Below are 15,804 nucleotides of genomic sequence, written 5' to 3'. Positions count from 1 at the left end.
CACACATTGATCCGAACTAGCCACAATTCTAGCATATATTTATACCCTTGCAGAGGGTATTATAATTTTGGTCAAAAGTGTGCAACGCAGTGAAGGGGACATCTCCGACCCTATAAAGTATATATATTCTTGATCAGGATCACCTCCTGAGTTGATATGAGCATGTCCGTCTGTCCGTCTGTCCGTCTGTCTGTCCGTCTGTCTGTTTCTACGCGAACTAGTCTCTCAGTTTTAAAGCTATCGTCTTGAAACTTTGCACACAGCCTTCTTTCCTTTGCACGCAGTATATAAGTCGGAACGGCCGGGATCGGCCGACTATATCCTATAGCTGCCATATAACTGATTGATCGGAAATGGTATAACTTTGGTGTTTTTAGAGTTAGAGAGTTCAAATTTGACATGAGAGCTATTTTTGGCAAAACATTACGTCATGCCAAATTTCATAAGGATCGGCCGACTATATTCCATAGCTGCCATATAACTGAACGATCGGAAATGACCCAACTTTCGTGTTTTTGAGTATAGAAAGCTGGAATTTAATACAGATTCTATTTTTGGTCAGTTGATCCAACCTACCAAATTTCATAAGGATCGGCCGACTATATCCCATAGTTGCCATATAACTGAACGATCGGAAATGGTATTTGGTAGAAATATCAACTTTCGTATTTTTGAAGATAGAAGTTTGGGACTTTTTTTAGATTTTGTATTGTAATAAATTGGATTATATATTCCTATTCCCATAAGGATCGGCCAACTATATCCGATGTTTGCGATATATATCCGGTTTTAACTGCAAGGGTATATAAACTTCGGCTCCGCCCGAAGTTAGCTTTCCTTTCTTGTTTTCATTACTATAGAGTAACTATATAAAAACGATTTCTTACTGCGCCATTTGTCCCTACATGACACGCAAACAGACGAGCTTGAAATAAGTTAATGTCAATTTAATAACTAAACTTATAACTTTTTTAATATGCGAAAAAATTTCCTTTTTATAAGTGGTGCTCGCAAATAAAGTAGCCAATTATTTAAGCTATATCCCAAGCCGTTTAATAGCTTATTTATTGAGATCGCTGCCATTCGCTCACCAACAAAATTTAATAAATATTCAATTAAACGCGTTACTGCCGAAGGGAGTAGACACTCGAGTGGCAGACGTGAAACTTAAACGATAGTCCAAAATGCCAGAGGACACCATTCGAGCTGTGCTAACCTGTCCCGACGCACAGTTCTGGCCATAAATTATGCAATAAGCAACTCAGTCCGAGCAATGCAATGCACTCTGCCCATAAATAACATGGTAGTCATGAAGCACTTCTGATCAAGTGCCTATACTGTTCCGATAAGGAGTGCAAAGGAAAATAATATTACTAGCGTTGATTAAATATTCTAAAAGAAAATGTTTTTTTTTAAAATAGTAATGCATAGTTTTAGGCCATTTTATTTTTATTCACATTACTGAAATATTAACCACCTACAAATTCGTGTAATTTTCTGAAATAGTTTTCATAGAACAGAAAACTACCGTGATAGTTCTTCAGCATATTGTTATTTAAGCATTTTAATTTTTTGAATTTTTTCCAGTTTTTGAACATCGAGAAAGTATGAATGTTTTACTAATTAAGCATATTCATTTGTCAAATATATTACAACCAAGAAATTAGAATATTTAATAACAGGTAGAATTTATGCGAGACAATGTCCGATTCACGGGACTAAATTAAATTTTGAAGTACACAAAAATGGGAACAACTGGCCGACCCAGGCCTCACTCGGGTCGTTTCTCGGCGTTCTTCTTGGTAAACTCCTCGGCCGTCTTCATGAACTTCTTTGGCTCCCGGACGAACTCCTCGGCCAAGTCGGAGCGTAGTGGATGCTCAGGCTCCGGGTCGTGAATGATGGCTATCAAAGCTTGCAGAACTTGTTCTGTGCGCGTGGTGGGCTTCCAGTTGTCCGAACTGATTATGGGAAGGCAGACCTGGCCCTTCTCGTCCACGTTCGGGTGATAAATCTTCGTCTTAAACAGGATCTTGGGCGGCATGAAGGGGTATTGTGGAGGAAAGCTGATCTCGATGCGGAAGGCACCCTTGTTATAAGGTGCCTTCTCCGGTACCAGGAGTCCCGTCCATAGCAACAAGGACTCATCGCTGCTTTCTATGTTCCTCACTGTGCTCATATTGGCCGACACCAGATCGGAGAGTTCCCGTGTCAGACGACGTGTGGCAGCCATTTCATTAAACAGACGAAACGTCTTGCTTCTTATTCTGAGGGTAACAATCAAATATAACTTTCTAATTTCTAGTCTAAAAAATGTATGTAAGTTTAAATTGCTTTTTTGGACAAATGACAGCCAAATCAAAAGGGGTTTGTAGAGCCCTTGAAGTCAGGTCTATTTATTAACGCCGACTTTGAATTTCCCCATAAACCAATAGTTTATCTATGTTATTTAGTGTTATATAAAAATATAATGGAAAGATAAAGGAAAATAATATTTATACAAAAGTTTTCTTGTAAAATTTCAGATGGGTTCTGTTTTTATGACGTAGACCAATAATTCTGTTAAATGATAGAAAAGACAACTAAGACTTTGGTCACGAAAATTATTTTAAAAATACCGAATTTGGTTTTAAGTATTTGATAATTTTGTTTGATTTAATCGTTTTTAAATTTTTCGAATTTTTTCCTATTGGTACCCCTACAAAATTGTGGCTTTTCCAAATTCCTCCACTTTTGGCCCTTCCGATCGGCACAGCTCCACCAATTGTTATCCGATCAGGAAATAAAGTACCATTTTGTAATCAGCAAACCCAGGAGCCACTTTCCTCATTCAAAACATTGCAAAAAGTCGTTTTTAAATTTTTCGAGTTTTTTCCTAGGGGTACCCCTACAAAATTGTGGCTTTTCCAAATTCCTCCGCTTTTTTCCCTTCCGATCGGCACAGCTCCGCCAATTGTTATCCCATCAGGAAATAAAGTACCATTTTGTAATCAGCGAACCCAGAAGCCTCATTCCCTCATTCAAAACATTGCTTAAATATCGTTTTTAAATTTTTCGAGTTTTTTCTTAGGGGTATCCTACAAAATTGTGGCTTTTCCAAATTCCTCCACTTTTGGCCCTTCCGATCGGCACAGCTCCGCCAATTGTTATTCGATCAGGAAATAAAGTAACACTTTGTAATCAGCAAACCCAGGAGCCACTTTCCTCATTCAAAACATTGCAAAAAATAGTTTTTAAATTTTTCGAGTTTTTTCCTAGGGGTACCCCTACAAAATTGTGGCTTTTCCAAATTCCTCCACTTTTGGCCCTTCCGATCGGCACAGCTCCGCCAATTGTTATCCGATCAGAAAATAAAGTACCATTTTGTAATCAGCAAACCCAGGAGCCACTTTCCTTATTCAAAACATTGCAAAAAATCGTTTTTAAATTTTTCGAGTTTTTTCTTAGGGGTATCTTACAAAATTGTGGCTTTTCCAAATTCCTCCACATTTGGCCCTTCCGATCGGCACAGCTCCGCCAATTGTTATTCGATCAGGAAATAAAGTACCATTTTGTAATCAGCAAACCCAGGAGCCACTTCCCTCATTCAAAACATTGCAAAAAATCGTTTTTAAATTTTTCGAGTTTTTTCCTAGGGGTACCCCTACAAAATTGTGGCTTTTCCAAATTCCTCCACTTTTGGCCCTTCCGATCGGCACAGCTCCGCCAATTGTTATCCGATCAGGAAATAAAGTACCATTTTGTAATCAGCAAACCCAGGAGCCACTTCCCTCATTCAAAACATTGCAAAAAATCGTTTTTAAATTTTTCGAGTTTTTTCCTAGGGGTACCCCTACAAAATTGTGGCTTTTCCAAATTCCTCCACTTTTGGCCCTTCCGATCGGCACAGCTCCGCCAATTGTTACCCGATCAGGAAATAAAGTACCATTTTGTAATCAGCAAACCCAGGAGCCACTTTCCTCATTCAAAACATTGCAAAAAATAGTTTTTAAATTTTTCGAGTTTTTTCCTAGGGGTACCCCTACAAAATTGTGGCTTTTCCAAATTCCTCCACTTTTGGCCCTTCCGATCGGCACAGCTCCGCCAATTGTTATCCGATCAGGAAATAAAGTACCATTTTGTAATCAGCAAACCCAGGAGCCACTTCCCTCATTCAAAACATTGCAAAAAATCGTTTTTAAATTTTTCGAGTTTTTTCCTAGGGGTACCCCTACAAAATTGTGGCTTTTCCAAATTCCTCCACTTTTGGCCCTTCCGATCGGCACAGCTCCGCCAATTGTTACCCGATCATGAAATAAAGTACCATTTTGTAATCAGCAAACCCAGGAGCCACTTTCCTCATTCAAAACATTGCAAAAAATCGTTTTTAAATTTTTCGAGTTTTTTTCTATGGGTACCCCTACAAAATTGTGGCTTTTCCAAATTCCTCCACTTTTGGTCCTTGCGATCGGCACAGCTCCGCCAATTGTTATCCGATCAGGAAATAAAGTACCATTTTGTAATCAGCAAACCCAGGAGCCACTTTCCTCATTCAAAACATTGCAAAAAATCGTTTTTAAATTTTTCGAGTTTTTTTCTATGGGTACCCCTACAAAATTGTGGCTTTTCCAAATTCCTCCACTTTTGGTCCTTGCGATCGGCACAGCTCCGCCAATTGTTATCCGATCAGGAAATAAAGTACCATTTTGTAATCAGCAAACCCAGGAGCCACTTTCCTCATTCAAAACATTGCAAAAAATCGTTTTTAAATTTTTCGAGTTTTTTCCTAGGGGTACCCCTACAAAATTGTGGCTTTTCAAAATTCCTCCACTTTTGGCCCTTCCGATCGGCACAGCTCCGCCAATTGTTATCCGATCAGGAAATAAAGTACCATTTTGTAATCAGCAAACCCAGGAGCCACTTTCCTCATTCAAAACATTGCAAAAAATCGTTTTTAAATTTTTCGAGTTTTTTCCTAGGGGTACCCCTACAAAATTGTGGCTTTTCAAAATTCCTCCACTTTTGGCCCTTCCGATCGGCACAGCTCCGCCAATTGTTATCCGATCAGGAAATAAAGTACCATTTTGTAATCAGCAAACCCAGGAGCCACTTTCCTCATTCAAAACATTGCAAAAAATCGTTTTTAAATTTTTCGAGTTTTTTTCTATGGGTACCCCTACAAAATTGTGGCTTTTCCAAATTCCTCCACTTTTGGTCCTTGCGATCGGCACAGCTCCGCCAATTGTTATCCGATCAGGAAATAAAGTACCATTTTGTAATCAGCAAACCCAGGAGCCACTTTCCTCATTCAAAACATTGCAAAAAATCGTTTTTAAATTTTTCGAGTTTTTTTCTATGGGTACCCCTACAAAATTGTGGCTTTTCCAAATTCCTCCACTTTTGGTCCTTGCGATCGGCACAGCTCCGCCAATTGTTATCCGATCAGGAAATAAAGTACCATTTTGTAATCAGCAAACCCAGGAGCCACTTTCCTCATTCAAAACATTGCAAAAAATCGTTTTTAAATTTTTCGAGTTTTTTCCTAGGGGTACCCCTACAAAATTGTGGCTTTTCAAAATTCCTCCACTTTTGGCCCTTCCGATCGGCACAGCTCCGCCAATTGTTATCCGATCAGGAAATAAAGTACCATTTTGTAATCAGCAAACCCAGGAGCCACTTTCCTCATTCAAAACATTGCAAAAAATCGTTTTTAAATTTTTCGAGTTTTTTCCTAGGGGTACCCCTACAAAATTGTGGCTTTTCAAAATTCCTCCACTTTTGGCCCTTCCGATCGGCACAGCTCCGCCAATTGTTATCCGATCAGGAAATAAAGTACCATTTTGTAATCAGCAAACCCAGGAGCCACTTTCCTCATTCAAAACATTGCAAAAAATCGTTTTTAAATTTTTCGAGTTTTTTCCTAGGGGTACCCCTACAAAATTGTGGCTTTTCCAAATTCCTCCGCTTTTTTCCCTTCCGATCGGCACAGCTCCGCCAATTGTTATCCGATCAGGAAATAAAGTACCATTTTGTAATCAGCAAACCCAGGAGCCACTTTCCTCATTCAAAACATTGCAAAAAATCGTTTTTAAATTTTTCGAGTTTTTTCCTAGGGGTACCCCTACAAAATTGTGGCTTTTCAAAATTCCTCCACTTTTGGCCCTTCCGATCGGCACAGCTCCGCCAATTGTTATCCGATCAGGAAATAAAGTACCATTTTGTAATCAGCAAACCCAGGAGCCACTTTCCTCATTCAAAACATTGCAAAAAATCGTTTTTAAATTTTTCGAGTTTTTTTCTATGGGTACCCCTACAAAATTGTGGCTTTTCCAAATTCCTCCACTTTTGGTCCTTGCGATCGGCACAGCTCCGCCAATTGTTATCCGATCAGGAAATAAAGTACCATTTTGTAATCAGCAAACCCAGGAGCCACTTTCCTCATTCAAAACATTGCAAAAAATCGTTTTTAAATTTTTCGAGTTTTTTCCTAGGGGTACCCCTACAAAATTGTGGCTTTTCAAAATTCCTCCACTTTTGGCCCTTCCGATCGGCACAGCTCCGCCAATTGTTATCCGATCAGGAAATAAAGTACCATTTTGTAATCAGCAAACCCAGGAGCCACTTTCCTCATTCAAAACATTGCAAAAAATCGTTTTTAAATTTTTCGAGTTTTTTCCTAGGGGTACCCCTACAAAATTGTGGCTTTTCAAAATTCCTCCACTTTTGGCCCTTCCGATCGGCACAGCTCCGCCAATTGTTATCCGATCAGGAAATAAAGTACCATTTTGTAATCAGCAAACCCAGGAGCCACTTTCCTCATTCAAAACATTGCAAAAAATCGTTTTTAAATTTTTCGAGTTTTTTCCTAGGGGTACCCCTACAAAATTGTGGCTTTTCCAAATTCCTCCGCTTTTTTCCCTTCCGATCGGCACAGCTCCGCCAATTGTTATCCGATCAGGAAATAAAGTACCATTTTGTAATCAGCAAACCCAGGAGCCACTTTCCTCATTCAAAACATTGCAAAAAATCGTTTTTAAATTTTTCGAGTTTTTTCCTAGGGGTACCCCTACAAAATTGTGGCTTTTCCAAATTCCTCCACATTTGGCCCTTCCGATCGGCACAGCTCCGCCAATTGTTATTCGATCAGGAAATAAAGTACCATTTTGTAATCAGCAAACCCAGGAGCCACTTCCCTCATTCAAAACATTGCAAAAAATCGTTTTTAAATTTTTCGAGTTTTTTCCTAGGGGTACCCCTACAAAATTGTGGCTTTTCCAAATTCCTCCACTTTTGGCCCTTCCGATCGGCACAGCTCCGCCAATTGTTATCCGATCAGGAAATAAAGTACCATTTTGTAATCAGCAAACCCAGGAGCCACTTCCCTCATTCAAAACATTGCAAAAAATCGTTTTTAAATTTTTCGAGTTTTTTCCTAGGGGTACCCCTACAAAATTGTGGCTTTTCCAAATTCCTCCACTTTTGGCCCTTCCGATCGGCACAGCTCCGCCAATTGTTACCCGATCAGGAAATAAAGTACCATTTTGTAATCAGCAAACCCAGGAGCCACTTTCCTCATTCAAAACATTGCAAAAAATAGTTTTTAAATTTTTCGAGTTTTTTCCTAGGGGTACCCCTACAAAATTGTGGCTTTTCCAAATTCCTCCACTTTTGGCCCTTCCGATCGGCACAGCTCCGCCAATTGTTATCCGATCAGGAAATAAAGTACCATTTTGTAATCAGCAAACCCAGGAGCCACTTCCCTCATTCAAAACATTGCAAAAAATCGTTTTTAAATTTTTCGAGTTTTTTCCTAGGGGTACCCCTACAAAATTGTGGCTTTTCCAAATTCCTCCACTTTTGGCCCTTCCGATCGGCACAGCTCCGCCAATTGTTACCCGATCATGAAATAAAGTACCATTTTGTAATCAGCAAACCCAGGAGCCACTTTCCTCATTCAAAACATTGCAAAAAATCGTTTTTAAATTTTTCGAGTTTTTTTCTATGGGTACCCCTACAAAATTGTGGCTTTTCCAAATTCCTCCACTTTTGGTCCTTGCGATCGGCACAGCTCCGCCAATTGTTATCCGATCAGGAAATAAAGTACCATTTTGTAATCAGCAAACCCAGGAGCCACTTTCCTCATTCAAAACATTGCAAAAAATCGTTTTTAAATTTTTCGAGTTTTTTCCTAGGGGTACCCCTACAAAATTGTGGCTTTTCAAAATTCCTCCACTTTTGGCCCTTCCGATCGGCACAGCTCCGCCAATTGTTATCCGATCAGGAAATAAAGTACCATTTTGTAATCAGCAAACCCAGGAGCCACTTTCCTCATTCAAAACATTGCAAAAAATCGTTTTTAAATTTTTCGAGTTTTTTTCTATGGGTACCCCTACAAAATTGTGGCTTTTCCAAATTCCTCCACTTTTGGTCCTTGCGATCGGCACAGCTCCGCCAATTGTTATCCGATCAGGAAATAAAGTACCATTTTGTAATCAGCAAACCCAGGAGCCACTTTCCTCATTCAAAACATTGCAAAAAATCGTTTTTAAATTTTTCGAGTTTTTTTCTATGGGTACCCCTACAAAATTGTGGCTTTTCCAAATTCCTCCACTTTTGGCCCTTCCGATCGGCACAGCTCCGCCAATTGTTACCCGATCAGGAAATAAAGTACCATTTTGTAATCAGCAAACCCAGGAGCCACTTTCCTCATTCAAAACATTGCAAAAAATCGTTTTTAAATTTTTCGAGTTTTTTCCTAGGGGTACCCCTACAAAATTGTGGCTTTTCCAAATTCCTCCGCTTTTTTCCCTTCCGATCGGCACAGCTCCGCCAATTGTTATCCGATCAGGAAATAAAGTACCATTTTGTAATCAGCAAACCCAGGAGCCACTTTCCTCATTCAAAACATTGCAAAAAATCGTTTTTAAATTTTTCGAGTTTTTTCCTAGGGGTACCCCTACAAAATTGTGGCTTTTCCAAATTCCTCCACTTTTGGCCCTTCCGATCGGCACAGCTCCGCCAATTGTTACCCGATCATGAAATAAAGTACCATTTTGTAATCAGCAAACCCAGGAGCCACTTCCCTCATTCAAAACATTGCAAAAAATCGTTTTTAAATTTTTCGAGTTTTTTCCTAGGGGTACCCCTACAAAATTGTGGCTTTTCCAAATTCCTCCACTTTTGGCCCTTCCGATCGGCACAGCTCCGCCAATTGTTACCCGATCATGAAATAAAGTACCATTTTGTAATCAGCAAACCCAGGAGCCACTTTCCTCATTCAAAACATTGCAAAAAATCGTTTTTAAATTTTTCGAGTTTTTTTCTATGGGTACCCCTACAAAATTGTGGCTTTTCCAAATTCCTCCACTTTTGGTCCTTGCGATCGGCACAGCTCCGCCAATTGTTATCCGATCAGGAAATAAAGTACCATTTTGTAATCAGCAAACCCAGGAGCCACTTTCCTCATTCAAAACATTGCAAAAAATCGTTTTTAAATTTTTCGAGTTTTTTCCTAGGGGTACCCCTACAAAATTGTGGCTTTTCAAAATTCCTCCACTTTTGGCCCTTCCGATCGGCACAGCTCCGCCAATTGTTATCCGATCAGGAAATAAAGTACCATTTTGTAATCAGCAAACCCAGGAGCCACTTTCCTCATTCAAAACATTGCAAAAAATCGTTTTTAAATTTTTCGAGTTTTTTTCTATGGGTACCCCTACAAAATTGTGGCTTTTCCAAATTCCTCCACTTTTGGTCCTTGCGATCGGCACAGCTCCGCCAATTGTTATCCGATCAGGAAATAAAGTACCATTTTGTAATCAGCAAACCCAGGAGCCACTTTCCTCATTCAAAACATTGCAAAAAATCGTTTTTAAATTTTTCGAGTTTTTTTCTATGGGTACCCCTACAAAATTGTGGCTTTTCCAAATTCCTCCACTTTTGGCCCTTCCGATCGGCACAGCTCCGCCAATTGTTACCCGATCAGGAAATAAAGTACCATTTTGTAATCAGCAAACCCAGGAGCCACTTTCCTCATTCAAAACATTGCAAAAAATCGTTTTTAAATTTTTCGAGTTTTTTTCTATGGCTACCCCTACAAAATTGTGGCTTTTCCAAATTCCTCCACTTTTGGTCCTTGCGATCGGCACAGCTCCGCCAATTGTTATCCGATCAGGAAATAAAGTACCATTTTGTAATCAGCAAACCCAGGAGCCACTTTCCTCATTCAAAACATTGCAAAAAATCGTTTTTAAATTTTTCGAGTTTTTTCCTAGGGGTACCCCTACAAAATTGTGGCTTTTCAAAATTCCTCCACTTTTGGCCCTTCCGATCGGCACAGCTCCGCCAATTGTTATCCGATCAGGAAATAAAGTACCATTTTGTAATCAGCAAACCCAGGAGCCACTTTCCTCATTCAAAACATTGCAAAAAATCGTTTTTAAATTTTTCGAGTTTTTTTCTATGGGTACCCCTACAAAATTGTGGCTTTTCCAAATTCCTCCACTTTTGGTCCTTGCGATCGGCACAGCTCCGCCAATTGTTATCCGATCAGGAAATAAAGTACCATTTTGTAATCAGCAAACCCAGGAGCCACTTTCCTCATTCAAAACATTGCAAAAAATCGTTTTTAAATTTTTCGAGTTTTTTTCTATGGGTACCCCTACAAAATTGTGGCTTTTCCAAATTCCTCCACTTTTGGCCCTTCCGATCGGCACAGCTCCGCCAATTGTTACCCGATCAGGAAATAAAGTACCATTTTGTAATCAGCAAACCCAGGAGCCACTTTCCTCATTCAAAACATTGCAAAAAATCGTTTTTAAATTTTTCGAGTTTTTTTCTATGGGTACCCCTACAAAATTGTGGCTTTTCCAAATTCCTCCACTTTTGGTCCTTGCGATCGGCAAGGAATTGTTATCCGATCAGGCAATAAAGTACCATTTTGTAAAAGCCACAATTTTGTAGTGGTCAGAAAGGGCTTGAGGAGGAAAAAAATAGGAAAAAAATCGAAAAATTCCCAGTAGAATGGTGCGTTACTTCTCGATCGGATTAACGTTGGCAGTAAATTGAACTGTTGAGTTGATACACTTCCATTTGAGGAAACACACATATTTGAAGTTTGCCAGTGGCCGGGCCCATTTCTGAATATCGTCTGTATTTGTATTTTCTATTTTGATGACAGATTCCCCTTAACAAAAAGTGAGTAAAAAGTTATAAAATATATTTTATAAAGCATTTTGTCCTATATATGTATGTACAATTGCTATTTTCATAATTATTTTGCTCAGCTTATCTTTTTGGTGTCTTAGAATAGCAAGTCCTTGTTGCCATCGAAGAGACTCTGCCAGACCTTCAGCTTAGGCCACTCCGGCAAGTCAATGAATTTCAGATCATCGCTTATGTTAAGGCACTTGAATACCGGATCGGACTTGCGAACTGGATCCCAGGTTAGAGTGTCCATGCCGTTTATTTTCTCACTGTATGGATTCCCGGTGGCCGCAAACTGAGTCCAAATTCCCACAGTCCGCTCAATGGTTCGATACTCGCGACTGTCCTTTGGCAATCGTCTGGCCAATAGGCTGGGAAACTCATAGCCCAAATCATCGGCATGACTGACCCCTTTGACGCCACGTCCCATGCGCATAATGCGATATGGAAAAATGATCTCCTCGGAGTCGAAATCGAAACGGTAGAAATATACGGGAGCTCCGGCGGCGTGGGCGTGGCGAGAATGTACCACTCGTATAGCCGGAAAAACAAAATAGTTAATAGAACAAATCTGTTGAATAAAAATATTTGATAATAAAATAAATAAACACACGGGTTACAAGTAGAATTATCTTACATCCATGTAGTTATCGGGTGTGGCTTCTGTGCCTGTTCGATGAGCGTCGCGTAGCTTGGCTCCCCAAGCCTCAAGCTTATCTTTTCCAGGATCTGTGGCCAATAGTTCTCGTGGGATAAAGGGAACGCCAGCGTCCACCTGCTGCACTACCTGTGGCACCATTTTAATCTCTAAGTAACAAAAAAATATGTTTTAATTATAAAATTTTATAGAAAAATGAACAAACTCACCTGGCACCCACAGTAAACCTTCGTAGGAAGTATTACCAATCATCATGGGAATGGAATTGCTCCAGGCGGTCTTCATCATTTCCTTTGGATGTTTGGGAATAACACATTCTGGCGTTGAGAATGGTTCCAAAGATGGACCAAAGGCGAACATAATTTTGTTCATTCGATCCTCCAACGTCAGGACATTCTCCTCTACGCGAATGAGATCCTTGGCTTTTATGTTCTGCAAAAATTCAAGTACATCCTTGTCATTGTCCTCGCCCTTGTAGCCCGCCAACTTGGCTATCCTGTATGGATTGTGGGTAATGTCACCGTTGTAGGCCCATGGACAGATGGCACTGCCCGACTGGAGAATACCACGGTGGAAGAGTCCTTGGGTCTGCTCGGTTATCATCATGTAATGGGTGGAGGCCCCACCAGCACTTTCTCCAAAAACTGTTATACAATTGGGATCGCCACCAAAGCTGGCGCAATTGTTCTTGATCCACTTAAGAGCCAGCACCTGATCCTTTAGTCCTGCATTGCCAGGGACATTTAACTCCGGTGACTTAAGACTTAGAAAACCTGTTACAATTTATCAATTTATGAAAAAGTTTTTCAAAGTGCCTAAAATGGTTCTTACCCAAAGCACCAAGACGATATTGTATGGTAACTAATACCACATCTTCTTTTATGAAATAATCCGGGCCGTACCATTCCCTATTAGCCTCGCCAATAATGAAGCCTCCTCCATGAATCCAGACCAAAACAGGTCGTGGCTTATCGGGTTTAACCTGGAGAGGACACAAATAAATCAAATTAATCAAAATTATAAAAAATTCGCTTATCTTTATTTCTTGTAAACACGTGTTAACTTAATTAATTACTAAACGTGTATCAATAAAGCTTTCCTTATATACAAATTTGCAATGAGTAGGCATGATGTAGTCATTTTATTATCTCACCCTTGAAACCCAAGCTCTGCCCTTAGAATTGTTTCGATGAAACTGAGGAAATCAAATTTTTTCTGATACTCACATTGTTCGTGTAGACATTCAGATAGAGACAGTCCTCGGAGCCTTCGACCTTATCGAAAACAAACTGCACCTGTACCGCCTTGTCCTTGGGCTGGCTACAATCTCTCACACCCTCCCAGGGAGTGGGTCTTTGGGGCGCCCGAAACCGCAGCTCACCAACTGGGGGCTGGGCATAGGGGATGCCCTCGAAACTGAAGTAGGGCACATCGTAGAGGGACAGGCGCTTCACACCACGGACTTTGCCATATTCAGTTTCGGCAACTACAGTCTCGTTGGTGGTCGAGCGATATTGCTGGATTTTGTGTTCGACGGTTCTACAATAGCATAATGAAACGTGTAATTAGCATAACAATATTGGGATCGAACTAGCAGCCGGATAATTTGATATTTTTGTCACAGAGTCAATTATTTTAATTCATTCTCAAAGCCACACACCAGACTGGGCAGACTGCATGCATTGCATTAAATTTAAATTGTTTTGCTGCTATTCATCACATTGCATTCAGCATCCCAGCCCAACCCTATTGCGCCCATATCTCAAATACATGATTACACTTTGAAAATTTTAATAAATAAGTTATAATAAAGTTGTAAGAACTATATAACACTTTTAAAGTACATAGCCTCTATTCCAAAATTTAGCAAAAAATCTTAGCTAAAAAAAAAGACACCATCCTTGATCAACTATTACAGTAAATTATTTAAAATTTTTATTTTCTATTTATTTTCAGTGATATCTACACGTGCAGGCTCTGCCTGGACATCAGTTTTAGTCGGTTCAGTCGACTGTGCGGTCCACCTGCTAACCAGGCACGTCTGTCGGTGATAAATTAACACAGTCCGCTGCTGCCACTGTTTCTGCTTCTTGTGACCAGTGAGGCAGCAACACGAAGTGCCCGGCCCGGGTTTAAAGCTCAGAACTGCCCTTAAATCATTTCAAGTTCAGGCCACCCTTTGCCTCGGCTTGGCTTTAATAATCTACGTCAAATACACACACTGGCACGTTTGCAATCTTCTGAATATATTATTAGCCATTGTTCTGTCTTATCAACAGCTGTCAGGAGTTATCACAGTCCCAGCTCTTAAGCAGCCGTAATTATTAATTTGTGTTTAAAAATGAAATGCCCATTATCAGGGTCAGGGGTCAGAATCGCACTTCACAATTTCAGGTCTATTGGAGTATAAAAATAAACTTTAATCGGAACTTATTGGCTTGGAATAAATTGTGATATGTTAATAACAAAGTTAATATGAAAAATTGCTGATAATTATTTAAAGCCCCATATAAACTTTAATTACATTATTTTAAGGCAGAAAAATAAAAACATCGCACCCAATTTAGCTGTCAGCTTTGTGAAATTTTAATTTGCCAATTAAAGGCAATGATTTTAACATGAAACAAAAGGGAACGTGTTGAAGATGAAACCTTTGTAATACATTTTACCAATCAGATTCATTATCTAGGGTGTGACGTGCTAAGAGCACGTTCCTAGCCTGAGCTCTTAATCTGAAGCCAATATATTATTAATTCTGATTCCATATATTAGGGCGCAGCTTAGCTTTTTAGTTATTCTACTGACAATGTGTTCATGCGCTGGGGAATGTAAACAAGTCAACAATTTGCAAGCCTTTTTACCGAAACAAATGCAATGGTTGTATTTATAAAGTTGCTAACCAAGCAGGAATACGTTTTCGTAATAAAAGTAAAATATTACACACGTATTTACTGATTAAGCAATAAATCCGAGTTTTATGAATTAATCGAGAGTCGATTAATGATTGTATGTGACACTTTTATTACCATACTGAAACTTTTTCAATATAACGCAGGAGATGGGCCAACTTTATGGATATTATATTTTATGGATTCAAATACTTACGAATACACCAACAATTTAATGGCCTTAGAACGAACAAGTTGTGAAATATCCCAGATTCATTTTTAATTATTTCATCTGTTTACTTTCATCTTGAAGCACTTTAAAATCTTGACTAATATAATTAAAATTTATCAACACTGATAAGTCGATTTTAATGACCTTATACACTCTTTTCATGACAATTGCGTAATTCTGCCAAATCTAATCACTTCTCAAAAATTATCTCACCCAAAAGGCCAACAAAAAATTAATAATTCTGTTCATCCAAAAATTAGTCACGCCTGACAGTGAATGGCAGAAATTACCAATAAAAACGAAATGGTATAAAAAAATATCTGAGCAAACAAAGAATCCGCAACACGAACCGCTGCAATTGACAACGCTAACCACAACAATAGCACTCTCCGACATTAATAACTGATAATTAAATAAATAATTCCAGGCATTAAGGTCAACGTCGAAACTTACTTGAGGCGCCAGCGCAAGCGTTCCACAAAGCCGAGGTTCTTGTTCATTTTGGATAGACTAGATCACCATGCACGAACCGATCGATTGGCTAAATTGGAATGTATCTACGATCCACGAGCTGCGTACTGTATCGCTCCAGCGCCGAACTGAAACTGAAATTAAAAACATACTTTTTCCGTCGAATTCCAGCAGCCGCGGAGCGTTCAGCAAACGAGCTCGCAAAATAGGCGAAAACAAGCGAAAAATATCAGAATACAAATTAAACACAAAAAAAAAATAATAAGAGTGAGAGAGGAGAGAATAAAAAATCAACAAAAAGAATAAAAAATATATTTCAAGTGCGGAGCAGAGATAAAAGGCAACATCTACAACAACACGAGTTGCCGATCGAG

General features: G+C 39.4%; 2 protein-coding genes and 1 long non-coding RNA gene across 3 annotated transcripts; 1 reads left to right on the top strand and 2 right to left on the bottom strand.

Moving 5' to 3' along the window:
- Window positions 1–1,594: 1,594 nt before the first annotated feature.
- Ubc84D (Ubiquitin conjugating enzyme 84D) lies at window positions 1,595–2,367 on the bottom strand. Its single transcript, XM_017248811.3, has one exon. It carries the CDS (start codon window positions 2,231–2,233, stop codon window positions 1,772–1,774), a length of 462 nt encoding a protein of 153 aa, XP_017104300.2. The 5' UTR covers window positions 2,234–2,367; the 3' UTR covers window positions 1,595–1,771.
- An 8,543-nt stretch (window positions 2,368–10,910) lies between these two features.
- On the top strand, window positions 10,911–11,619 carry LOC138926632 (uncharacterized). The gene is made up of 2 exons (XR_011443216.1): window positions 10,911–11,172; window positions 11,262–11,619. It is a non-coding gene; the product is annotated as an uncharacterized lncRNA (long non-coding RNA).
- alpha-Est7 (alpha-Esterase-7) lies at window positions 11,178–15,573 on the bottom strand. The gene is made up of 6 exons (XM_017248661.3): window positions 15,413–15,573; window positions 13,066–13,378; window positions 12,671–12,821; window positions 12,049–12,612; window positions 11,819–11,988; window positions 11,178–11,752 (listed from the first exon to the last, which is right to left on the bottom strand). The coding sequence occupies exons 1-6, from the start codon at window positions 15,457–15,459 to the stop codon at window positions 11,279–11,281; spliced, it is 1,719 nt and encodes a 572-aa protein (XP_017104150.2). The 5' UTR covers window positions 15,460–15,573; the 3' UTR covers window positions 11,178–11,278.
- Between the last annotated feature and the right edge of the window lie 231 nt (window positions 15,574–15,804).

Source organism: Drosophila bipectinata, chromosome 3R, assembly GCF_030179905.1.
Source record: "Drosophila bipectinata strain 14024-0381.07 chromosome 3R, DbipHiC1v2, whole genome shotgun sequence".
In the NCBI taxonomy this organism is placed as follows: domain Eukaryota; kingdom Metazoa; phylum Arthropoda; class Insecta; order Diptera; family Drosophilidae; genus Drosophila; species Drosophila bipectinata.
This window is presented reverse-complemented; position numbering and strand designations above follow the sequence as displayed.

Bases quoted from the DNA above. Each gene is read 5' to 3' on its own strand.
- Ubc84D (XM_017248811.3), bottom strand. From the start codon at position 2,233: ATGGCTGCCACACGTCGTCTGACACGGGAACTCTCCGATCTGGTGTCG.
- alpha-Est7 (XM_017248661.3), bottom strand. From the start codon at position 15,459: ATGAACAAGAACCTCGGCTTTGTGGAACGCTTGCGCTGGCGCCTCAA. The intron at 12,613-12,670 runs GTAAGAACCATT...AAATTGTAACAG, and splicing joins ATATCGTCTTGGTGCTTTGG to GTTTTCTAAGTCTTAAGTCA. The intron at 11,989-12,048 runs GTGAGTTTGTTC...TTTGTTACTTAG, and splicing joins AGGTTTACTGTGGGTGCCAG to AGATTAAAATGGTGCCACAG.